Here is a 27725-nt window from a genome sequence, read left to right as displayed (position 1 = left end):
GGTGGCACAGGGGTGATCTGGTGATGGGAAACCCGTGGGGATTACAATCAAGATGGAAAAAAAAAATGTGCAAAATGATGTAAAAATAAACTTTGTAATAAAACAAAAATTAAACAAACAAAAAACAACAACAAAAAAAAAACAGCAGTATCAAGAGTCAGAAAAATAACTACCTATTGTAAGAAATGAGATCATGGCTCACTACTCTTTCTTTTTCTCCAAGGTAAGTTTAAATAACTAGTAAACAACTGTCACATGACACAAAAGAACTTAAGATTCATTAGTTAATTTCATATAGCCATCAAATTTTGAGGTTTCAGTAACTTCTGTAACTACTACTGCCAGCTTACATAATTATTAAAATTTTTCAGTGGGGGACATGGGCAGATCCTTGAAGCAGTATATAGTTGAGCCAAGAACAGCATGGGATTAGGGGCACTAACCCCCCTGCACAATAGAATATATGCATATAACATCATGTAACATTTTGAGTGAACTAGCAATATGAGTTCACCATAATAGCAACAGGAGATTGTTACAACAGTGCAGTATGCACTGCAGCTAATTTTATGTATTTATGATTTGTTTGTTTCTGTTTCTCTTGACTGGAAAGGCACTTAGTATGGTCTATGTTTGCATGCATTAACTTTTGACATATATTTAACTTTTTATAATAGATTTCCATATATTTTATCTAGTAAATGATAAAAACAGACAATTAACTACATATATTCTATATACTCGTGTATAGAATAGAACCTAACTTTTTAAAACTTTGTATTTCTAGCTGTTTGATCATCTGCAAGGTTCTTTTGTTTTTGTTTTTTAATTGTATTGAAGTATTACTGGTTTCCATGATTGCTAGTATTCTGTAAGTATAGGATCTCTTCCCCCCTCTCCCCAGGATGGTGGGAATGTAGACTGGTTCAGTATCTAAGGGAAAAGTATGGTCGTTTCTTATAAGACTAAAAAAAAAAAATGGATCTACCACACAATCCAGTAATTCTATTACTGGGTATTCAGCAGGAGAATACAAAAACATTAATTCAAATTTGTAGTGCCATGTTTTTTGTAGCACTATTTATAAAAGCCAAGCTATATAAATAATCTAAGTACTCAAAAACCAATGAGTGGACCAAGAAGATGTGGTGTATTAACAATGAATACTAATCAGAAATCAAAGAAGATAAATTCATGCTATTTGAGGCAGCATGGATGGAGCTGAAAAAGATTACACTAAGCAAAACAAGTCAGAAGGAGGAAGGTAAATACTGATAGTGTCAGCTATAAGTGGAATACAGAGAAATCAAACAAAGTGAAACTTGAAACCACTCCTCAAAAGCTGACCATAGAATTGAGGCATCCAAAGGGGGAACCTTTCCCATAGAGTTACGGAAGTAGAGCCATAGAAGCTTGAACCTGATTCCCTAGGGCCAAGTTACCAGAGACCTGTTTGTTATGCCAATATTCTAGAAGTCTCACTAGATTGTCTTACTTCTCTTACAGGGCTCTCTCCCTCAGAAATGTGCCCACCAAGGCTTTGGACTCATTTTGGCCCTGCTAAGCTCCCTGCCTATTTCCCAGAAGTTTGTCTGTAGTCCTTTTATTCCTTGTGGCCTGTGAAAACGGCTTATAATAAACTCTTAAATATTAAAAGAGAAATTTTGATATAAAGTTAAGTCACAAGTCTAGTGCTTTCAGATAACAGAGATAACTGGAAAAGCAAAAGCACATGCAGGAACAAAATGCTCAGATAACACACCTCTTCCACAAGAGACCAGTGCTGGCGGTTACTGCAGATGCTCCCAGGAAAGCCACTATCATTAGTTGTCGCCTGGTCTGTGGAGGCTGTGATCCTGCATGGTGCCATCGAGAGTGCACAGCCAATTCAGCCAATGCAGCAAGTGATTTAAGACGAAACATCCTGTGGACAAAAGTAGAAATGTTACTCCTAATGTTAATGGTAGGGTCAATGATGATGATGGTAGTGATGCCATGTAGTAGTATCAATGTCACCAACACTGAGTACTTGCTTAATGGCAGGTAGTATTCTAAACACTTTGTATATATTTTATCCCATTTAATCGTAAGAGAAAACATGTGAACAAAGTATTATAAACTAATAAATCAGTCACTGTACAAAGAAGGCAAGAAACCACATGGCCACTGGAACAAGGAAAATTTAATATAAAGTATTAATTACAACAGGGGACTCAGTACTAGAGGATAAAGAAAGGGAATGGATACTTTATCTAGGGCACCAAGAAAGGAATATATCTGTAAAAAGGCCACTCCTATGGTCCTGAGATCCCTACATTATACAAAGGACACAGGTAGTATCTGAGAAATTTACTAAAGTGCCATGCCAACAGAACTCACTGTAAAGCCATTGATTGGGAAAAAAATATTCTGAAGGAGCTTGTTGAGAAGATGCCAATGGGTAGAAAAACCACAGTATGGAACACAATGCGAAACTCCAGATAGGAGTATAGCCCTTAAGACCCCCTCGCAATTGAGTGTCACTGGGTATCTCAGATGCTGCCAGTCACTTTATGCCACAGAAGCAAGCAGCAAAAAGCACACTAGAATCATTAAGAAATGCCCCTTTCCCAATCTCCCTCCTCTTCCTCTACTGACAATGTTTAACAACAGCTGGCAATCAGGATTTTCTGGTATCAAAAACAGGCCAAAGAAAGAGGAATTTAAAAATGAAAAACAACAGCTTGATAACTAGCACATCCATTTTTCACATTTGGAAATGGAGATGCTGTGACTCGCTCAAGAATATGCCCCAAAAGAATCTGCACTGGGACAGGACTGACTTGAACCCATTTTCAAACTAGGACACTTTGCTGTCTCCTACCTTATAGTACTGATACTGTTCTTGTGAAGGTAACAAGTTTTAGTTCTTACAAGGTCATTGGGAGCTCTCCTCCTCATCAGATTCTTTGGCTTAAGATTTATGATTCACCAATTACTTTAATTTTTATTTTATATCACAAACATCTGTACTGGGTTATGTTATTGTTCAATAAATACCTACTGTCAAACCTCCTAGTCAACAAAGAAACAAAGCCTACTTTCCCACTCTTTTCCTTTTTGGTTTGTTTTCTCATATGCCTTGCTGTTACTGGTGAAATGTTGATCAGTTTCAAGAAGTGCTTTTAATAAGTAGTTTTGTTAGCCTTCTTTAGTTACTGTAATCTCCTAGGAGAAGATCATGTCATACCGTACAAGTATCTCTACTCTTTGTGGAAGAGTTTACTCACTATGTAAAATGAAAGCACTGACTAAATGAGCTTTAGAGTTTCTTATATCTCTTTAATTCTCTCCATATCTCTGTTGAAAAATAATATGGCAAAATTTTATGTATTACTTGGGAGAGAACTATGGTCACATCGCATATAGGAGACTTAATGGTTTTGAAAATCCTTTTTCTGTATACCATAGCTCTAGAAGATTAAACTTTATAAGTTATTTTACTAATATTCTACTTACATTTTTATGCTGTAATTCAAATGTTATTGTTTCTTATTTCACCACTGGTTTGAATCTCATTTCCCAAAGTACATATCAAAAGCTCTAACTATTTATCTTTAGTGAAATTTTTATAGATAGTAAGTAAACAAAAATTTAAAAAACTAAACACAGGCTGTATTATAATTTAAATCTAGTTTTGTAGTGAAGACATTGAGTAGCTAGTTGAATATGTTGATTTTTTTTAAAGATTATTTATACAGACAGAACTGGGGTACAGGCCAGAGGTGTGGGGGGTGGGAGTTAAGAGGATTCACCAGAGACACAGTGGGAACAGGCAGACTGACTGAAATCTACTGCTGAGGGGAGCAGCAGTGGGTGGGTCAGGAGAGGTCTGCCATACCATGAGGGTCACCCCTTAGCCAGGGATCAAACTCGTGCTGCAGTGGCTATGACAGCTTCATAGTGCTGTGCTTTTACCACTGCATACCAAGGAGGGCCCTGAATTTGTTGTCTTAATGAGAGACCATTTAAAAAGATTTAAGCATATCAATTTTCGAATAAAATCAATCAGCAGCTATATGGTAATAAAGATTAACATGCATAGTTGTTACGTGAATTAAATTAACTACTGTATATTTTCCCCCTAACAGTTGCCTTACCTCCTCTTCCCTGCAACGGTATGCTTCTAGAAATGGACTTGATGAGAACTGAATTATGAGAAAGTGGTATTTCTAGCCCAGAAATGTTAAGAAAGGTAACTCAAAGATAAGTCTATTACCAAAGAAAGAAGAATTATCTAATCAATAGAAACCAGGATGCAAAAAAACCCCTTATAATAGGGCACTACTAGTTTCTATATCTATTATTTAAAACTTACTTGACTTAAGTAATTAACCAAAAGCTAAATGATTACTTTTGGTAAATTTGGAAAGGTCCCAGAACCTGGAAATAATTTAATTCACTATCCTTATTTTACAGATGAAGGAAATGAGATCCAGACAAGCTGTGGTTTACTCATAGCTAATTAGTGCAAAAACCTACAATAGATCCTGGAATTCTTAATTCTCAAATAAATAACCTACGGGGGCAAAGTTTTAATAACTGCTCTTAGTAAGATAGATTAGATAGATAGATTAGATAGATAGATAGATAGATAGATAGATAGATAGATAGATAGATAGATAGATAGATAAAATAACCACACTTCCAACACGCCAGAGGTGCAGGGGCGGTGAGAGGATTCACCAGAGACAGAGTGGGGAGCAGAACAGGCAGACTGACTGAGTATACCGGGGAGCAGTGGGTGGGTCAGGAGAGGTCTGCCATGCCATGTGGACCACCTCTAAGGTGGGGGATCAAACTCGCTGCTGCAGTGAGCTTGCAGTGCTGCGCTTTAACCCGCTGCACCACCAGGGAGGGCCCAAAGCTAAACATTCTTTAGTAAAAAGTTTGGCTGAATGCATTATTTTAGAAGAGTGTCATTTTATTACTTTGTCTTTTAATCTAAGGAATAAGATAAGCTTCTGGAAAGAATTACTGCAAAACCATGATACTTGTAAAAATTCAGCAATGCATTATACTTTAATCATGCCAAGTAAATTTTAAAACATCTCCATATATCTTTTATATGAAACTAATCAGATTAAAAGTTTTGCAATAAAAACAGATGACTGCCAATATATAGCAGAAATTAACATTCACATGTAGAAAAAAATGCATTTTCATATCTCAAAGTAACAGACATAATGACAGAATACAGAAAAGCTTACACTTTGGCTAACTCTTTTCTATGAAGTATTTTCCAACAGATGAGAGCAAGTTATTTTTAAATATCTGGGTGAGGATGTGAAGTTAATTTAAGTGTTGCAAGTGTCTAACAGCATAAAATTGTAACTGTAAGAACCAGAATAATCTTACAGAAATGTTAGGCTTGATGCAAATTTTTTGTACATATTCCTGCCAAAGTAAGATGCTACTGAAAAGCAAACCAGTATCTAATAGTATTCAACTTTCTGTCAAAGATTCCTTCATCTATCAAGAACTCCATGGCTCCCTTTCTCAACACATACATACACACCCCAATAAATCCTTTACTATGATAATAAAATCTAAAATCTTATGTATAGTGATGAAGGAGAAGAGAGTGGTGACAATTTTCTTTCTCACATAAGTGCGAGTACACATCCACAACTGTGGAAAAGGAAAAGAAAAAAATAAATCAAACAAATAGTGTATTTAAAACAAAATTAACTACTCAGGAACTTATGGAAATGATAAATTTTCTAAAACTGTTAGGATTTGCTAATATGTTGAGATCACATGAAGGGCAAAAATTAAAGTCTAAATATACCAAATCTGGTGAGGATATGGGTCAACTCCATCTCTCATACACTGCAGGTGGAAAGATAAAATAGTACAACCACTCTGGAGAACAGGTTAGCTGTTCCTCTACATGTTGAAGACAGAGTCAGTGTATGACCCATTCTATTCTTAACTGCCCAAGAGAAATGAGCACATGTTCACTTTGTTGCACAAAAACTTGCATGTAAATGTTCACAGCAAGTTTATTCATAAAAACCAGAAGCTGGAAATAACCCAAAGGTTATGAATAGACAAATGGATAAGGATATTGTAGAATACCCATACAGAATGACATACAACAATAAAAAAAGAAATACATTTTGATACAAAAAACATGGAGTTATTTCTAATAATTATGCTGAGCAAAAGGAGGAGACAACATAAAGTACCTACTTTCCTTAATAAGAAAATCAGGAAATGACAGAAAGCAAACAGTGGCATCTTGAGAGTAAAGGAATGAACTGAAAAGGAACACAAAAAATGTTATGGGGTGATGAGAATATTCATTAACTTGTTCATGGAGACTGTTTCATGTTCATATACATATATCAAAACATCAAGTTACACACTTCCATTTGTACTTTGTTGAGTGGCAATATAAAGCGATCATATGGTCTTCTAATAAAGTTATTTCATTATAACATTAATGAGGAAAATAATCATGGCCAACGTTGAATGAGACATTATTCAAGGGTCTGCTGAATATGGAAACAACAGCACAACAGGGAGAACTTACACAAATATGTTGAAAAAAATAAATGCAAGACTTAAAAGAGAACATACTGTTGTAGCGCATTTTTATAACACTTTAAGAGTGTTATAAATAAAAAGACAATATTAAACCATATTGTTTTGAGGATGTAAAAATAAAGGAAAGCCAAAAAATTGATAATAGAGGTCATAATAGGGTTTACCTCTGAAGGAAGTGAGAGACTTGTGATAGAAACAAGTAATGGCAGTGAGGATAGAAGGGCCTGAGGGCTTAGCAATGTCCTATTTCTTAATCTGGGTAATAAATCAATAGGGACTCAGTAATTATTCACTACAGTGTATCTTTTTTAAAAAAGACTTATTTTAGTTAAAAATAAAGCATCAAAAAAGATAAGAAGTTATAAATTAATGTGGGAAAATTTGCAGTCCTCAAGAAATGTTTTACAAGAAACAGTAAACACACAATTATCAATATGATGCTGAGTGAAGAAACAAGTTATAAAGAAAATCTATGGTATGATTTTTATCTATATAAAGTTCCCAAAAAAGGTAAGACTGATGTCTAGTGAAACACATACTTTTGATTATCAAAATTCTGAATGGTAATTCATCTCCTGAGAATAGGGCTCTGATCTGGAAGAGGAATATTGTGGACCTCTGGGGTGAAGAAAATGTTTTTGGCTTTTTTTTTTTTGGTCTAGGTGATGGTTACCTATATGGTTCATTTTTTAAAGCATATAATACAGCATTTAGTCTTCTTTATATGTATTATACTTATACATAATCTATTGCATATACATATATCTCTGATGTATACACACACACAAACAATATGACCACTTCAATAACATCCAACCATTAAAAAAACTGTTAATACACTGAATTAATCTAGTCTTAGAAAAAAAACCAACCTAGGGTCCTCCTGGTGGCACAGCAGGTTAAAGCACAGTACTAAAAAGCTAAAGCCACTTCAGCATGAGTTTGATCCCCACCTGCCCCAGAGGTGACCCACATGGCAAGGCAGACCTCTCCTGGTCTGCTGGCTGCTCCCCTCAGCAGTGTACTTCATCAGTCGGCCTGTTCTGCTCCCCACTCTGTCTTGGGTGGGTCCTCTCACCGCCCCTGTACCTCTGGCCTGTACCACAGCTCTGTGTGCATAAATAAATAAATCTTTAAAAAGAAATCAATATTTAATAAGACTATCACCTTGCACTGAAGAGCACGTTACATTTTATAAGTGCTCCTGAATTCTCTTTCATTTACATTATATTCAATTCCTAGACATGGAAAAGTTGTGTTAAAATGTATTAACAGGCCCATGGCAGAACTCAAATGTGAGTCCATGACGTATTTACTCAGTCTCATTCAACAGGGGAAAATTGATTAGCACTCTGGACCAATCTATAAGAATAATATAAATTTCTGCCAAGAGAAGTTTCTTTCTATATAAATAACAGTATCAGTGGAGTAATTATTTTTGGCATTCACAACAGACATCTTTATAGATACTCTTTTATAACAATCTGTCTATATTTATGTTCTCTCTAGAAATAAACTGGCTAGGTTGTTGACAGTTATATTACATATTTCACAGGTATTTTCCCTGCCACTTTTACCTCTATTTCATCTTTATTCTCTATTTTGTCTTCTACTTACCCATGTATCTAAGTATTTTTCCCCTTGTTTACTTTATGATATTGTTTTAAACTTTAGGGTTTAAAGAAAGGTTCGAACATCTCAGTTTTATTAACATACAGATTAATTTTGCGTTGTTATTGTATATTTTGTTCTATTATTTTATTTTATTTTTTATATGTAATAGTTTATTTTTACATCATTTCGTGCATTTTTCATCTCAGTTCTATTTGTTTTTAATAACCTGATAGCCAAAAAATTAACTGGCATATTTAAGGTAAGATAAAGCTAATGAATTAATTCTAGATGCCAGACTAACTTGACTTCCTACTGGCCATTAATTTGAAAGTCAGTCAGACCTGTGTTTAATTCCTGACTTGGAACTTTGTATGCTCATAAAACAGTGATATTAAAACTTACTGCAAATAACTACTAGTAGGATCAATTGAGAAAAATGCTTGTAAAAACTTGAGCACAATGCCTAATGCATTAAGTTACAAATAAATGTTTGTGATATGGGTAATATTAGAGGATACTAATGATAATTCAAATTAAGACTATAAGTTTCAATGTTACATACATGTACAATATCTAAATACCTACTTTTTAATGCACACATTTAATTAAAATGCAAAGACTAATAATAAATCTATTATCTATCCTCACTATTCAAGAAAGTAGACATTTTTATTCTTTTTCTTCTAATATAAAATAATTTCAAATCCATGAGTCACTTTGCTATTTCTAAAAACCTTGCATTTTGACTCAAAAAATATTTAGTACAAGAAAAAAACCAAACAACCCAACTCAAAAATAGCAAAGAACTTGAATAGGCATTTTTCTCCAAGGAAGATAACACAAAGACTAATAAACACATGAGAAGATGATCAAGATTATTAGCCATCATTAGCCATTAGCCATTATATCAATGCAAATCAAAGTTCCAATGAGATATCATTTCACACCCACTCGATTAGCTATTTCAACGGGAAAAAAATGATGGAGAAAATGTGGAGAAATTGGAACTCTGTTCGTGGCTAATGGGAAAAGTACAGTATAGTAGTTACTATGGAAAAGAGTTCATTAAAATAAGCCAGAAAGAAAAAGAAAAATACTGGATGGTTTCACTCATAGCAGGAGCATAAAGGATCAGGGAAAGAAAAAAAAAAGCAATTGTAATAATGTAAAAATGGTATACAATGAACTATAGACCAGAAACATTTTAAAGAGATGGAAAGGGGAGTAGGATCAAAACTGGGGTGGGGTGAGTACATGGGACTATGGTGATGACACATGGGTGAAGTGGTAGTGGGAAGTCCATAGGGGTTACAATTGAGATAAAAAAAATGCACAAAACGAAGAATGATGTCAAAATAAATAAATATATTTTTTAATAAATTCAAGAGGGGGGAAGAAAGAACACTTCAAAAAAAAAAAGTTCATTGATTCACCACAAAGTTAAATACAGAATTACCACATGATCTAGCAATTTTACTCCTAGGTATATATCCAAAAAAAGTCAAAAGTGGGGACTAAAAGAGAGACTTGTACACCAAGATTCATAGCCGCATTCTTCACAGCAGCCAAAAGACGAAAACAGTCCAAATATCACAAACAAAAAAATGGATGAGCAAAATGTGGTATGTACATACAACTGTATATTATTCAGTGTTTACAATAAGGAAGTGAAATGCTAAATGAAATAGGCCAGTCACAAAAAGGCAGAGTATATGATTCAATTTGTATAAACTACCTAGAATTAGTCAAAAATCACAGAGTGAAAGTTGACTACAGTTGTCAGGGGCTGAGGAGAGGAAATTATTATTTAATAGATGTACAGTTTCACTTTGTAAGATAAAAATAGTTGGAGAGTGGTGACGCTTTCACAAGAATCTGAATGTACTTAATACTATTGGTTATGATGGTAAATCCTATGTATATTATGCTACAATAAAAAAATTGATGAAAAAAAGAAATTTTGATACATCCTACAATGTGGATGAACCTGAAAGTATGTTAAAGTGAAATAAGACACAATTTGGTAGAAATTCCACTTGATTTAACAGAAATACCAATGCTTAAGTGTCCTCCTCTAATACCATACAAATGATTATTTTAGAACTCGTTGGTAGCTTCACTGGCTTCATCAAGCAAATGTGGCTTTAATTTAGCAAGTGTTCTTGGAATTTCGTCATTTGGAAGTAATGCTAATGTAGAAATGTGTCACATTTTTAATTTGGAGTTTTCATCACTGACAAATTTTGTGGCTAATCCACTACTCTGAATTTTCTGCCAAATATATCAGACTGTGGAAAAAACAAACTTAACTGCTAACACCTTGAAATTCACTTTTAGAGCCTTGACTACACCCAATTCCTAATCATTCACTATGCCTGGAGAGTCAACTGAAAACTATTTTCTTCTGCAAAGTCCACCAACTTCAAATAGCATTTATAAAGCATTATAATTTACTGCTCTATTTCTAGTAATTAATACATAAGAAAGTAGGTGAATTATAGAATTATTGGGTCCAACAGAAGTACACATTACATACAGTTTGACCAAAAAAAAAAAATGGGGAGAATTTTGAAAGTGATATCCATTATCCATAATGAAGCATATATGAGGTTTTTCTGTTGTGTGGTCAATGTAAGTCTGTCTTCATCAACAAAGTCCTAGAATCCAAAAACAGTCCATCATTTGATATGTTTTATAACATTCACTATCAAGTGTTTCTAATGGAGAAGACTTTTTTTGTGATTGAGTTTATTTAATTCTTTTTATTCTCTGACTCGAGGTACTGTTTGAAGTTAAGCATGGTCCTATGTGTGAGAAAGAAGTTGTGAGCAATTTAATAATTTCCCAGAGGAAGATTATTACATCTTTCACCTGCAATTTCACTTTTTTCATCTGTCAGAATTCAACATTTGGGGTTCTGATCTTTTGTAGATTGTTATTTCCAGGTTTTAGACTTTAGGGATTTAAACTGGTAATGGCTTTTGTGATTCATGATAATGGCTTTTGTGACGGTGTCTTCTGGGGCTGTAACTGGTACTGCTTTACATGAAGACCTGTTACGATGTTTTCTATTTCTTATAGTATGGGGGTGCAACAACCCTGAATGTTATTCTAATTTTTCAGGTTGTTTTTCTTTTGGTCTCAGGTATGTTTCCCACACATGCACTGATTCGTTTTCAGCTGAGTACTTGAGAAAGCTCCTCCGTAGATCTCTGAAATTCTTCCCTCCTCTGTAGATGGGAGACTCTCCAAAGCAACAAGCCAGTGCAATCATATAGGTCCCTTGTTTGTCTCCCACCTCCCAGGTATTCTCCTCTCCTGCACATTATCCAAGATCTACAAAACCAGTGTTCTGTTTATTTTGTTTAGCTATATTGGGTACAATGCTAAATATGGTCCCTGTTACACTTCTTCACCAGAAATGGAAGTTAAAACCAATTTATCTGTCCCCTTTATGCCTCATGGAGAATTACTACACAGCTGTTTTTGAAATCCTATCATTTCACATCTACATATTTTATGTAGTATGTTATTCCAAAAATATGGACTTTATTTCTATATAATCATTTCACCACTAACTTAAATTTAACAATAACTCTTTTAATGACCTAAAACCAAGTCCATATTCCAATTTCCCCAACTTCTTTGAAAATTTTTTTCCTTGAAGCCACTGGTTGCTCAAATTCTGTTTATTGCTAGCATTTAATGAACACTACTTTGTTTAGGTTAGTGGCTATGAGGTTAATCCATTATCTTATTTTACCCACAATAACCCTTATAGTACTATTACTACTTATATCTTCCTGAGGACATCAAAGATGAAAGATTTTAAGAAATTTGCCGAAGTTCATAACCTGAAGACGATTTCTCTGATCCCAAGATCTCTACTCTTAACCATCATGTTTCACTATTATCTCAGGAATTATTAGGATAGAAAGTTAGAAATCGATCCTGTAGTTGAAAATAAAACTCTGAAAATAGTTTACCTGCTATCACAGGTTAAAGAAATGAGAAAATTAGCAGCGGTGCTTTATTTGCTGTTACAATAAAACACACTTGGCATGGGAGGTTTGGGAGGAGTAAAATGTACACATATGGAGGAGCAAAAATGTAATCCCCAAATTACAGACACGCTAACAACTGACAAATTAAAAAAATCCACTTGATAACTTAAAATACATATAACTTCCAAATACAAAACCAAATTTTACAAGGAATTTACATGGCTAAAATAAAAATTAATTATCATCTAAAACTAGAAAATGTAGATTTCAAGTACATTTAAAATGTTCTACAACAGTCTGTCAAGTAGACAGTGTTGTAATGATAGAAATATTTTATGTCTACATTGTTCAATAAAATAACCACTAGTCATATGTGGTCATTTAGTATTTGTAATATGCTTAGTGAAACTGATAGACTGAATTTTAAATTTTAACTAGCTTAAATTTAAGTTGTAATTACCAGTTCATATGTCTCCACCACTGGACTATGATCTCCCTGACAAATGAAATATTTTTCCTCAATTTCTCCATCCCTTAGTATTAGATGTTTGGTAGAATGTGTTGATAGAACTTTCTAGGTGTGTCCAGGTAAGTGCTCTAAATGTAGCAACTAATATATATATATATATATATATATATATATATATATATATAAAACAGAGTGCAGATGTAGTCTACTGGAGTCTATCTTTTTGGTCTGTCAAAGGAGGAAATTGCTTAAAAGATAAATTGTCTATTCATTTATTCATGAAATGTGTTCTGGGTTCATATACAACAGGTACTCTGCTAGGTGCTCAAGATGTGATGATGAATAGGACTTGTATAGGGGATTAAGTCTGATTCAGCCTCAAAAATTCATAAAATTTCTCCACAAAATAAGAATATTTTTAAAAGGTAAAAATAATCATTATAGGAATCACCAAGGAAAAGAACTATCTCGGAGTGGGAGTAAGTTTAACAAATTGAAGAACAAAATAATCTCATTTAAAGATGACCAGTCGCTCCCAATAGGAAGATGACAGGATGGTGGAGAGAATTTCAGAATCTATGCAAAGGCATAAAGACACAAAAAGGCATGGCTTAGGGGGTGGGGGAAGCAAAAGGTGGTTCACTATGAGTAGAACATGGGGGAAGGAATAGGAAGGAAAGTGGAAACATGTGAATTAAAATAGGAAGATATATTAAAGTTAGACTCTAATGCCCATTATGTACAAGGTTATAGAAGACTCACTTAACCCTGCTAAAGTAGTAGACAAATTACTGACAGTTGTTTAAAAAGGAAGAAAAGCATAATAATTTAATTCTATACTCAATAAACAAACTTTAAATAGCAAAAATTTGTAGTGTTTATAAATTAATACCAAGTAATTGTCTAACTCGAACATGTAAGGTTATTAGAGTAGGAAGTTAAAGTTTTATATGGCATTAAATTACTAAGAGAAATAAATATACTATTTGTATACCTCACCTCAAAACTGAAGATACAGTTCTCAAAGCTTATTGTTTCAACTTTGTCCTAGTTAGCAAAATTCACCTTGACCTTAGTATTAGCTATTCTAGGAACTATTTACGATTTGCATAAAATTTGTAATGATCACTGTTAGTTTTTTGGGGAAGAACGTCTAATTCATTAATCATTGTTTCTCTTCTCAGAAACAGGACTAACATACCTCTCCTCCCAATGCAGCAATGTAGAAGTACCCAATTCTAGATCATTAGTTATATTTAATATTAATTACTTTTCACAGTTGTACATTTCCATTGTTGCATCTTTGGGTTTTTCAAGTAACATTCTAAAGTAACATTCTTCCACCCGCAGGTGTCCAGCATATCATATCATGTTCTCAAAGAATTACTTCTTCACATAACTATTACCCTAACCTTATACTTAGAAATAGAAACAAATTCCTTTTATCACTTTTGCCTATAATCAAGTTAGCATACATTCTGGTTTAAATTTTCAAGGTATTCAATGCCTTGTATAGTAAAGGAACATTATCTTCCATTTAACATTAAACTTTATTGAGCTACTGTCTGTATAAAACACTCTCAATCCTGTCCCCAGGCTGATAATTATCATAGTTGAATTAGGCAATCCTTTAATACACAGGCACTTCACTAATAATTATGTAGCTCAAACAAATTTTCTAGTTTACTGTTTTATATATATATATACACACATGCACATAGAAAACATGGAATTTAAAAACCTGCTAGAATCAAGACAAACTGAACAACAATCTAGTTAATCCCTCAGAGTAAATATCTTAAATTCCCTGTTTACATTCTGAAATTGCAAAATAAAAATCTTTCATACATGTTATTATTTACAGTTACATTTTACTAGAATCTAGTCCATTCCAAGCACTTGACATACATTAAGTTAATCTTCACAAGACCTTATGAGATAGGAATTACCATTTCTATTTTGCAAATGGAATAAACTCAATTCAGAAATTAATTTGTTCAACATCAAGAAGTGATGGACGGTGGTTTTTAGAATATAAATGTCTATTCAAACTAAAGCCTATGCCTCCAATGTTAGCAATTAAAGTTCAAATGTCCACTGAGTTAGGGCACTAACATTCCTTTTAACTGAAAACAAAAGCGGAGTAAACTATATGTTACTTCAGTTATATTTTTGCTTAATATATACACAATAATCTATAAAAATGCAAAACCAGACATTAACACTAAATATTTTTTTAAGTTAACACCCAGTGACAGCAATTAGTGACAATTAGAGATTTATTTTTCATATAAAACTCAAAATGAAGTGATTTCTACACAGAAAGATTTTAAAATATGGAACTAAAAGACTCAAACATAATCCTTTTGAATATATACATGTAAATATTTAAAACTTTTTATTTACTATTTATAAGCTGGATTTTGTCAATCAAGATTTCCAGAAATAGCAATATTTATCAATAATCAATTATAACAAATATGTATTCTGAATACCTACTCCAGAAAAGGGTAAAACGTCTAATTATAGTGCAAAACATGTTTTGAAAGAGTTTACATTTCAGTGACATTAGTTAATAAAAATAGCCATAAAAAAGGAAAAAAGACTGTAAAATACAATTAATTTATATTGAGAAAAGCAAATTTTTAATTAAAAAAACTAACACATGTAAAATTATTTTAGTGAACAGCTATTTTTTCTGCCTGTACAGAAATCATTCTCTCTTCTCCAGAAAATGACAGCTCAATTTTCTTTTAAGCACTATACATTACCTACCCTTCTTTCACCTGGTTTGAAACTGTATTCCTTTCTGCCCATTCCAACACAGTTACATTACCTAATCCTGGCCCCTCAAAATATTCCCTCACTCTACCCAGAGATGCCTCTACAATGGACACTGACTTAAGTCAGGATACTGATACTCACATAAAGTGATTGGGTAGAATACTAGAAAAAGATAAGTTTTTTTTTCTTCTAGTACATTCTTTCCCAAAGAATGACTCCAGACTCCTAACTACCCTTCCACACTCATACTGATGTCCAGATAATGCAGTGAGAGCTAACAGTTACCTGGTGGTAGGGGGCAAGATAAATTAGGACCTTGGTTTTTAATTCCATATTTTCTATGTCTCCATTTTCCAAAAATAAGCACATATTACATTTATAATAGGAAATGCAAAACATTTAAAAATACTACCCCTGCATTTTTCCCCTGCATATGTCAATATTCAATATCCTAAAAGCATTTATAATTTCCTCATAATCTGAGTAGAACATCGATCTAAAATGAATCAACTTCTTCCCTTGGCACAAACTGAAGTGTTCTCATTTTAAGTAGATAAGAACGTTGTGATTAAACTTTATTTTTATAACTTCTCTTTTTAAAAGGAATATATTAAACAACTCTAACTCTATAAGAAAAAAAAAGGTTAACATTCAGGAAATGCTTAAATTATTGTAAAAATTTCTCAATAAGTAGAACTAATGACTTAAAATGGCTAAATTAGGTTTAATAACTTCAGTTATTTAGTTGTATACTTCTTAATAAGGGCTGCAGGTGCCACCTAAATCTTTCTGTTTTTAGTATATAATATCACTGGAAAAGTTAGATACTATGTGATTTTTTTTTATCAAAAAACGTTATTGATTTACTGTTTATTTACAAAAACATGTAAGTTTGGTAGAACAACTTTACATCTCAATATATGCACATTTCATGTTCCCTCCATCAAAGCTCCAGTACCAATACATCATCACCTTACACCATCTAGTCCACATCCTCCACCTTCCTCTCTCTGCTAGTCACCACCAGTTTTCAGAGCCTAAGAGTTATTTTTGTTGTGTTTTTCCTATTTCCTTCTTTATATTCTATAAATGAGAGAAACTATCTGGTAACTGTTTTTCACTCTCCGTCTTATTTCACTTAGCCTGATCACCTTGAAAATTCGTATGGTCCTGAAGTCTTTGTTTCACTTTTTCTAATAACTAAATAGTATTCCATTGAGTATATATTCCACAACTTGTTTTTTAAAATAAACAGCATTTTAAAAATAATCGTTTATTTTAACAGAATATTGGGCCTTCAGATATTACCACCATAGTGCATCCAATACCACCCACAATTTCTTAATCCAGTAATCTATCAACAGACATTTAAATTGATTCATGTCTTGAGTACTGTGAATAATGCTGCTAATAAAAATAGGGAATGCATAAATCTTTTTCTGCTAGTGTTTTCCTATTATACCTAAGAGTGGTAAAGCTAGACCATTGCTTTATTCTTAAATACAGTACAGGAAATTCAATCTAAAAGGAACCCCTTGGGGATGTACAAAGTCTATCGGTTATAAAGGAAAATAGCAAATCATGATTTTGTTCACTTGCTTTTACTAGCGTCTGTAAGTTTCTATCATTTTTTCTCTTTCTCCCCAAGGAAAGATCACACTTCTGAATCTTCTTTTTTGTTAGTATCATCTTGTATTTTATAACTTTCAGTAAGAACACTTTCTTTACACAACCAGATGGTCCGAATGATATCCTTAAATGCAAGGCATAATTAGGGACTTATCAAGTGTAATGATAGTAGCTGTAGGTCATCTTACAGACAAGTACCACTAGGTTCTAAAACATTTGAGGATAAAGTGGTATTCAACAAGTTCCTATCTTGTTCACATCAGAAAGATAGTACGCTGGTAATCCTGGCAAAATATATTTCAAATGTTCAAGAGGTTCAATGAAATATGAACTCTCCTACAGCTCTCAACCTCTATTTTACTTTATCTGGTAACTCCTTTATTGCTACATTATTTTCACAAGTGAGCCAACAGGATGCTTTAAAAACAGGTATATTCCAAAAAGTCACTCCTCTCCCCTGCCCCCCCCAAAACCTTAACCAGATATATCTGTTTACAAAATAACCAAGAAAATGGGTCTTTTAAATATCACAGGGAAGGTAAAATATTTTGCTCTAATCTCATAGCAATAATACAGTTATTTTACTTATTCTTACAACACCTACAATACGTTTTAGGCATCAAAAAACAAAAAAGGCGGTAAAGAAACCATAAATCGTAAGATTACAAAGATAGCAACTTCAAAAATAAATAGGCCATTTTAAACTCTCCGAACATTCACTTAGAGTTAACTCCCGGCTCGTTCGTAACCCATGAAGAACACCTGACTGCGCATTAAGAACCCGACCGCACTATAAAGATAAAAGCCGAACAGCCCAAGTTTGCTCCTTCGGATGTCCAATGATTTTCCACTTTCTTTGGTTTCACCTATTAATTTTTTTTTTCCCGTTAGAGATCTAACTTTAAACTCTCTCACCCTCTTCCAGCTACATCCATAAATCCCAGAGGAACCTGTCTACCTGTGTCTCCCGGTCGCCCCCGAGGAGATCGCTCAAGTCAACCCAGCCAGTAGTTAGGAATCCAGCACTGGGAAAAGCTCTCCCGGGGCTGGGTGAGGTGAAGGAAAGCGGAGGACGTAATACAAGCAGGAGTGGGTACTCGTCTCAGGCCCCTGAGTTGAGCACATCAGTAAGCAGAGATGCGCCGTACCGGAGAAGTCGCCGGTTCCCGGCGCAGACAGTTGGCCTGGAGGTCAACTCCTTTAAGCTGTTTCACTCTCATCTTCCTTTCCCGTTCCCTAAATGTCTGTGTCTACACACTCTTCAGAGTTCAGAACTCACCCGTTCACGATCAAGCTCCAGCTCCCGCGTCAAAACCGCCCACTTCTGACAACCATCGAGACGGACAAACAGCTGAGACAAACCTCCACCGCCACCGCCCACCCTCACGTGACTCTCCTAGTCGCTGGGCCTGTCGGGATCGTGGCGAAATGCATGAAGGCGGGGCAGGGAATAGGGCTGGGCCAAAGAAGCAACCTGCCTCCGCCTCGGGCCACGCCCGGATTCCAGGCCACGCCCCGACTTCAAAACATGCCCTGACTCCTGGCCACGCCCTCTGCTATTTAGGCGGGAAAGCTACGGGTCCCAGAACCACTCGCGTTTTTTTTTGGTTTCTACACACGCGCAAACACAGAGGGGCTAAGGAGTCCGTAAGAGGTTTATTATGCCACCTCTCGTTGCTACCTGCTCACCAGTTGGCAGGTAAAAAGAAGTGGGTGAAAAGGAAACATCCACAGTGAGTTGTGAGTTTTTTCTTTTAAACTACATTTAGCTTCAGGCACCTGGCATATTTTACATATTTTACCTATTTCCTGACTAGAAGCGTCTCAGAATTTAGAAACTTCACCACTTCCGCCACTTATGGGGTTTTCAGGTGTTATCTTTGCAAACTACTGATATTGGAGAATTTAAGCTCTGGGTGTTGCTTTCTGAAGTGGTGATTTGAACAGATGCTCTCTCTCCCGCTTATGACAATAGAGAGCATTCAAATAAATATTTCCTCTTCAAGAATTTTCTTAGTGGAGCTGTGGAAGGGCTAGGACCACGGAAACAAGAAAGGCCAACATAACTATTTTGGGTTAAATTGTGAAGTCAAACAAAACTTTTTCTCCTCAAATGACCCTCTCTTTCCAATAGTCTAAGAACAACAAGTTGTGTTCCTGGCGCTCTGCTAGCACTTTCCATAGGCCCCAATGTTTGTCTACAAACACTCTGTGAGATTCATACTGTTCTCAACTCCACCCCTTCTGGAGAAGCAGGCTAAGTCTCTGAGGAATTGTAGGAAATGCTGTAGCAGGGAAACGGACCTGACCTGAGGGACACCTAGTGCTCTGTGGATCTACCTACAGGATAGTGAGGGATCTTTGCTGATTGGCTTCTCAAATGTCAAAATGTGCTCCCTTTCTGTCTTTTTCCATTTACAACCTGTTCTCTGTTAAGTGAGAAAGCTGATACAGAAAAAAAAAAATCCTATTTATTAGTAGGCTCTTGGCATCCTTTCTAGACAACATGTCCCTTAGCTCTGATGACTAAAATTTCAAGTTGTGTCAGAGATGCTATGTGCAAAGCTTTTTAAATTTGGGGTGAGCAGGTGGGTTATTCATGTAACCTGAAGTAGTAGTTATGTCAACTTTCACAGAACAAGGTAAAAAAAAAAGTTAAATCGTTAATACATATATGTGAAACAAATACACATTAAGATTTGGTGAAATTAAACCCCAGTTTTAGTCATTGTTTGTATATACAAAATTAACCAACTGAGCTAATTATTAAATAAGGTGTAAGAACACAAATCACTGGTTCTCAAATGTTTTGGCCTTGGAACTATTAACACTCTTAAAATTTTTTCTTCTATTTAAATTTTTTTTAATTTATTTTTTTTCTTTTATTATTGTTAACTTTTGGACAGTATTTTCTCTCCTGTAGATCTCCCACCACCATAGCAACCTGATCCATCTCTGTAGTCCCATAACTCTTCCCATCTCTGATTTTACCCTGCCCCCAAAATCTCCACACCATCTGCATCAAGTCTTTGGTCAGCTTGCAAGTTTTGTTTTTTCTGACCCTTTGTTTGGTTTTATTTATATTCCATATATAATTGAAATAATTCACGTTCTATCTTATTCCTTCTGACTTTTTTCACTTAGCATAAGCCCTTCCATTTCCATCCATGTTGCCACAGATGGCATGAGTTTACCTAAGTAGTATTTACCTGATAGCTGAGTAGTATTTCCCTGTGTATACATACCACATCTTTGTGATCTTTTCATCTGTTTGGAGACAATTAGGTTGTTTCCATATCTTTGCTATTGTAAATTGTGCTGCAGTAAACCAAGAAGTATAGTTTCCCTTCCACATTAGTGTTTTTGTGTTCTTTGGGTAGATTGTTAAGAGTGGTAAATCCATTTTTAGTGTTTTGAGGAACCTCCAGTTCTCCACAGTGGCTAGACCATTTTACATTCCCTCCTGCATACTCTTAAAATAAATCAATGAGAACTTCAGACAACTTTTGTTCATGTGAGTTATCCCAATATTTATATTAGAAAAAAAATGTTTAGTCATTAAAAATAAACCCATTAGGCCCCCCTTGTGGCGCAGTGGGTTAAAGCACAGCACTAAGAAGCTTAAGCCACTTCTGCATGAGTTCGATTCCCACCTGCCACAGAGGAGCTCCACATGGTGCGGCAGACCTCTCCTGACCTGCCAGCTACTCCCCTCAGCAGTGTACTTTGTCAGTCTGCCTGTTCTGCTCCCCTCTCTATCTCTGGTGAATTCTCTCACCCTCTGCATTTCTGGCCTGTACCCCAGTTCTGTATGAATAAATAAATCTTTTTTAAAAAAAAAACCAATTATATATTAACACAGATAACACTTTTAAAAATAAAGGCTATGTATTTTCTCATGAAAATTGAAGAGCAGCATGGTTTTATACTCTTAGAAATTTCTTTACTGTCTAAACAAGAGGGAGCTCGGTCTCAACATTTTCCTTCCTTAATCTGTCTCAAAATCATACATCAAGTGGCCTTAAAACTCGACTGTCCACTCAGAAGAGAACTAGAGTGATAAAGGCAAATAATGACATTATTATTAGAAGTAGTAATATTAGGGGGAAAAAACCTTATGAATCAGCAGGAAGTATTTCAGGAACCCCACGAGTCCTTGGACCATACTTTGAAAGCCACTGTGTTAAACCTTTCAAATGTTAGCTACTATTGTATTTTTGTTTAACAGTTTTGACTTCAATAGAATGTTAAGTGGAAACAGGAACAAGATAGAGACAGTTAATAGACTCAACCAATCTTATATTTGGGTTCTTTTCTCATTTTTTTGGAAGCAAAGCAGAATTCAGGACTATTCATAGTTGAACACAACTACACTCTGTATTATAAATCAGTCCCCCAATTCAATATAGTCATTCAAACTATTGTGCAAGGTGGTTCCTGTCACAAATGCACATTATCACTTCTGGTGACCAATAAAATTTGAAGTCAAAAGTATTTTTCATTAGTATATATTGAATGCCACCTACTATATGTACAGCTCATAACAGATACTGGGCTTACAAAATTTTGTAAACACAGTTCTGGCCTTAGGCAGCTTATATGTATAATGAGCCTTGCACTTTGTATTATTTTTGCCATGTTCAATGTTTTTTTATAAAAATTGATATATATATATATATTCCTTTTGATCTTATGATTGAAACTAACTTTAAAGAATCCTTGCCTAGGTTTTGACTTCTAAATATCTTTTCCCATTTAAAGGAATCAGGTTTCCTTGAGAAATAGTTGATTTTAGCAGGGCTGGGCAGGAAGATAACCTGGAACATCTTGTGCCAGCAATAAGGAAGTACTCAAACATGAAATGGGAGGCATGTCAAAAAGAGTTAGTTTGAAGGGTTTCACACTAGCCAAATCTGGGATCACCCAGTACCAAAATAGAAATAATAATAAATTATGATCCATTAAATAAAATAAGCATCCATAAGTTTATATTCTGAAAGGGAAAGGGAGAAAGAGAAAGAAGTGAATGTGGGAAGGGTAAAACTGTTGCTTTAAAGTTGAAAAAATTGGTTTGGAGAATCATCAATGTAGTATGTGTTGGAGGGAGGATGTTTCATGAGAAGCAGCATATTTTCATGTTTTCCCAGTGTCTCTGCACAGGTTGTATGTTAAAAAGGGAAAATAGTAACTATAGTGGAAAAACTAGGCAAGACTTCATCTCTCCATGTGAGACCCTGAAAAGGACATGTCATCACTTGAATCTAATCATAAGAAAACAATTAACCAAACCCATACTGAGGAAGAGTCTATGAACTGTCATGAAAAGAAAAAAAAAAAAACCCAAATTTATTTCATTTTAAAGGGGACTAAAGAGGCTTGACAACTAAAGTCAATATATGAGCCTAAACTGCAACCAAATGAGAGGGAGAAAAAATATACAAGGCTTATTAGCAGAACTGACAAAATTGAAATATGGACCACAGATTAGGTAAAAGTAGATCCCACATTTGATACCTTTGTGATGATTATAAAAAGGAAGGTCTTTTTTATTTAGCAAGTACATACACACTAACATATAAAGAGATAGAAGGGCAATCTATCTTCAAATCGTTCTGGAAAAATAAATATCTAGAGAGAGAGAGAAAATGATAAAACCAACACATTAAAAATTGGTGAATTTGTATAAATGATATTTAAAAGTTCTCCATACTTAGTCTTGTAATTTTTCTGTAAGTTTAAATTGTTTTTGGAAGGAAAAAAGTTGAGACCTGTGCAATGTATTTTTTTTTAAAGATTTATTTATTTGTTCATACAGAACTGGGGTACAGGCCAGAGGCTCAGGGGCGGCGAGAGGCTTCACCAGAGACAGAGTGAGGAACAGAACAGGCTGAGTAATGAAGTACACTGCTGAGGGGAGCAGCGGGAGGGTCAGGAGAGGTCTGCCAAGCCATGTGGTCACCTCCCCGGCAGGCGGGAATCAAACTCATGCAGAAGGCCGGGAATTGAACTCATGTGGAAGTGGCCTTAGCTTTTCAGTGCCGTGCTTTAACCCGCTGCACCACCAGGGACGGTCTGTGCAATGTATTTTTTTCTAGACTTAATTCCATATGGGCTAGAATATCCAACAGAAACTTCTAAATTATACTTAGTGATTTTATATCCAGTATTATTATTATTGAGGTAATATTTATCTTGTGTAAATTTAGAGGATGATAAAATGCTAATTAGAAGAAGAACAGCAGAGTTTACAAAAGACAAAATGTTTCTTAATTCTTACAGCAGGACCTTTATGTACAACAAAAATTCTATTCTAAATATTTTTAGAAATTGACTAATTGAGTCAATTATTCAGATAACCAAATTTAAGTTAAGCAAGGCAGAGAGACAAATGAAATTATTTTACAGAGTTGGGGTTTCCTTAAATTATTTTAGATAGTTTTCTAACTTCTTGTAAACATCTCAAATTTCTTCTAAACTAATTGGTACATCAGTGTTTTTTTTCCATTTTAGTTTGTCTCACAATTTTTACATGTTTTTAATTCCAAAGGATACCCTTCACAACTAACAATTGAGAAGCATACTACATAAAAAATAAGTCCCCTCCACCCTAATGTTACCCACAAAGAAAGCCACTGTTAAGTTTTTGTATGCTTCTAGATATTTTCCATGCTTAAATCAATGTGTCTATCTGTATAGGTTCATGGTTTTTTAGAAAAATTATTTTGCACACTTTGTTCATTTTTTTTTCTTGTTGAGCAAGTAAGTCTTTTTTAAATTTCCAGTTTATCAAAGCAGTATTTATATCACTTTCATAGGTAATTTTAAAACTTAAGTACTTCAACTAGTAACAATAAATTTGTGTATTAATTTTATTGAGGTAAAGATTGTTTACAGCATCGCATATAATTTGAGGAATTGGCTCACACCTGTTCAGAAGTATGTTACACCACTTCCACCACCAAACACCCATTATTTCCTCCATACTTCATTGAGTACTCTCCCACCATTGCTTCACTGCTCCAACTTTCTCCCTCTGATAGTTTCAGGTTTACAGTTGTCAACTAGTAAAAATATTTTCTAGCTATTATGTAGCATATTCACATGGTTTAAAATTAAAAATATACCATGATGTGCCTTTTGCAGCAACACGGATGGATAGAGCTAGAAAAGATCATGCTTAGTGAAATAAGCCAGAAAGAAAAGGAAAAATACCGGATGGTGTCACTCATAGCAGGAGTATAATGGACCAGGGGAGAAAATAATAATAATAATGAACAACTATATACTAGAGACATTTTACCAGGGTGGAATGGGGAATGGGATCAAAAATGGTGGGGGAAGGGAAGTGAGCACTGGACTATGGTGATGGCACATGGGTGATTCCGTGATGGGAAGCCCATGGGGATTGCAACTGAGATGAGAAAAGGCACAAAATGATGTAAAAATAAACTTATATTATTTAAAAAAAATACATACATACATATATATATACATACACATATATATATATACACACCATAATGGAGAGTTACTAGTGCTTTGGTTATCAAATGACATTTTTTTTAAACAAGATATTATTACACTGTATAATGCAGATGACACCTTATAAACAACATTGGTTTTGTATCTTCGTGTGTGTAAAATACACAGTTGCACAAAACTTTGAAGATACTTTCATTTCATCTTATAAAAGACTTCCTTTATTTTTTATAGTGATATGTGTATTCCCTTGTGTAGATATACCTTTACTTATTCACCTGATTTACTTAATCAGACATAGGATGTTTCCAAGTTTTTCTTTTACAAATATACTGCTAGGAGTATCCTTGAATGGGAAGTATTTTACATATATGTGATTAATTTATGGAATAAATTCCTGGGAGTGGATATATGTGGTTCTAAACAGAAATTTAGAGCTCAGGATGTTTATTAGGAGTGACCTTGAGTTCAGTAATTGTGGAAAAGAGATGGAGGAAGTGGGACTAGGCAAAAAGAGAAGTTGAATTTGAGGCATCAGACATGCCTCTCAACCACAGGGGACCTGCAGAGTTAAAATGACCCATGTAATTGGCCAACATTGGGCGGGAATGACTAAGCGTTTCTATATCCTTCCTTTATCAGTCATTGGCATCCCTAAAAAGGCAAGACTTTGAGTGAGGCAACTTTTTATACCTAAGGCAAAACTTGAAGGGGCTGACAGCTGAAGACTGCTGACAGAACTTCCAGCAGCTGAAACAGCAAGATTTTCCTTGAAGGAGTTGTCTGGGGGGCCCATCCCCATAGCCAGACCCAAAGGGTATTATCTACAGTTTTGTGACTTTGATAAAGCTTGCCACATTGCCATACTAATTTGTACTCCCACCAACAGTATGTAAGAATGCTCTGTACCATATCCTTTCCAAAACTGTATTATCAAAATTCTGGATCTTTACCAATCTGATTAGGTGAAACATGACATGTCAGTATAGTTTTAATTTTCCTTTCTTTTATTTTGAGGGAAGTTGAGCTTCTTTTTATACTTTAAGGTACACTTGTCCTTTGCTCTCCCCTTTGAACTGTTTATGCATTTTCCTACTGGGTGAATTTTTTTAAAAGTGTATTAGAATCTCTTAATGTTAAGTAAATTAAAGATAATCTTACCATATACTTTCCCACTATAACTGCATGATAATATTTAGTGAAATTAACATTTTATGTGTTTACATGATTATGACTAGAAACATTTACAACAAAGTTATTTGAACTACTTAATTACCTTTTTTAAACCATTTCTGTTTTTCCTGTAGTTCATAATTGGTTCATTTCTTAATTTTTCAGGAAAACTAATTCATCTCGCAACTTTTCAATAGATATACTATTATAGTCTGTGTTAGCAATATCTATAGTTGTATTATTAATATAATCTTTATAAGGTCATCCAGTTCCTTCCTGCTATTTTTTTGCTTCCTTGTTTTCTTCCAGTTCCACCTGTATTTACCAAGTCTATTTTCACATGGTCATCAGAGTGATCCTTCCAAAATGTTAACCAAACATTTAACTCCTGCAGTAGATGTCAATTTCCTTCCAAGAAAAGCTAGCTGTTGCAGTGATCTATAAGATCCTACATTTTTAAAAATAGGTAACATTAGCTTACAATACTGTCTGTGATTCAGAGGTATATCTCTTCAGGAGTATACCATAGCCACTGCCAAAGCACCCATATAGTTTTCTACTATAATCCTCTAGGCCCCACCACAGTTTGCTCTACAGCCTCCCCCTCCCTTTCTTTGTTACTTTTGTTCCCCCTAAGGACAGATTTGGGTTTGTTAATTGGTTGGGTTTTGAATGACCCTTTCTTCTGGTTCTTTATATTACACATGTAAGTTAAACGATGTGATGTTGTCTTTCTATTTCTGACTTCACTTAGCATGACCCCCTCCAGTTCCATACATGTTGTTATAATGTCAAGAGATCATCTTTTTCAATCACTGACAAGTATTCCATTGTGTATATACTGACCACAGTATATACTGAAGCAGGGTTTCCCAAATCTGCTGTTTAGATTCTGCTATTTTTCCAGGCCTACTGCTTAAGGGGCTCTGTTGCTTGGATTCTGCTGCTTGCTGGAGCAGAAAGTTCCTGCAGTGTGCTGCTTGCCTATAATAGTAGCTGTGACTACCTTGATCCCCTTCCCAAACAATAAAAAATAGTCAATGATGGATGGTATGACAAGGCTCCTCATTCAATCTGTATAAACCCTTAGCATTCCTATAATTCGGGGCTCAGCCTTTTGGGTCTGATCTCACTGAACCTGCCAGTGCGACAATTAAATCTCTCCTCTCCACCTCTCTGAGTGCTGTCTGATTTCTCTGGGAAATTGCTGTTACAAATCCACTCATCTGTGCTTGGACACTTAGGTTGTTTCTATAACTTGGATACTATAAATAGTGCTGCAATGGCTTTTCCCTTTGAATTGGTGTTTTTGCATTCTTTGGGTAGACACCTAGCTGTGAAAATGCTGAATCATAAGGTAGAACTATTTTTAATATTTGAGAACCTTCCATACTGTTTTCCACAAGAACTGCACCAGTCTACTTACTAACAGCAGTGTAAGATGGTTCCTTTTCCTCCATATCCTTGTACAAGCTCTATTTGACACATCCCCCACCCTGTACCTCTGTGACCTCATTTCCTACTGCTCTTGCAACTCTCCCTCTCACATTTCTCCCCCTAATGCCAGGTGCCTCTGCCTGGAAAGTTTTTTTTTGCCAGATAGGCATGTGACTAAGTCCAAAACTAATTCTTCATTTGGCAGGAGTGGCTATAACTATTATATTAAATTCCTCTTCTGACATAACTCTTCAGTTCTACTGGATTGAGACTTTTCTTGGAGTGTTCCCCCCCACCCCTGCATTTGTGAATGTTCTTTTGGCTCTTCATTTTTTGTTTTTATGGGTTGTAATAGGGAGTTTCCTTCTCTTGTTTTAGTAAATTGACTTTCTATCCCTCCACAGGAAGCTAGTTATAATCTTAGATTTTTTACCTAGGATCTCTAAGTGTTTTTTATTTCACACACTGATGCCATATAATATTCAGGTGGCCAGAGAGTTGGTGCTGGCAAGGGATAACAGGTAGAAAGGAACCAGGGCCCCTTC

General features: G+C 35.0%; 1 protein-coding gene across 5 annotated transcripts in view; it reads right to left on the bottom strand.

Annotated features, from left to right (window-relative positions):
- MICU1 (mitochondrial calcium uptake 1) overlaps positions 1–18484 on the bottom strand; it is a 123565-nt gene extending 105081 nt beyond the window's left edge. For 4 of the 5 annotated variants that reach the window (XM_012723777.1, XM_012723779.1, XM_012723780.1 and 1 more), the window contains exons 1-2: positions 18371–18484; positions 1763–1924 (exon numbers count right to left, since the gene is read on the bottom strand). In XM_012723777.1, coding sequence (XP_012579231.1) covers positions 1763–1923 — 161 coding nt within the window. In that variant the 5' untranslated portion in view covers position 1924; positions 18371–18484. Of the gene's footprint in view, positions 1–1762; positions 1925–18239; positions 18324–18370 lie in introns of those variants that run through there. The other variant, XM_012723778.1, reaches the window with a different exon arrangement.
- Positions 18485–27725: the final 9241 nt, after the last annotated feature.

This window comes from Condylura cristata, unplaced genomic scaffold, assembly GCF_000260355.1.
Source record: "Condylura cristata isolate star-nosed mole 26May11 unplaced genomic scaffold, ConCri1.0 scaffold00011, whole genome shotgun sequence".
In the NCBI taxonomy this organism is placed as follows: Eukaryota; Metazoa; Chordata; class Mammalia; order Eulipotyphla; family Talpidae; genus Condylura; species Condylura cristata.
This window is presented reverse-complemented; position numbering and strand designations above follow the sequence as displayed.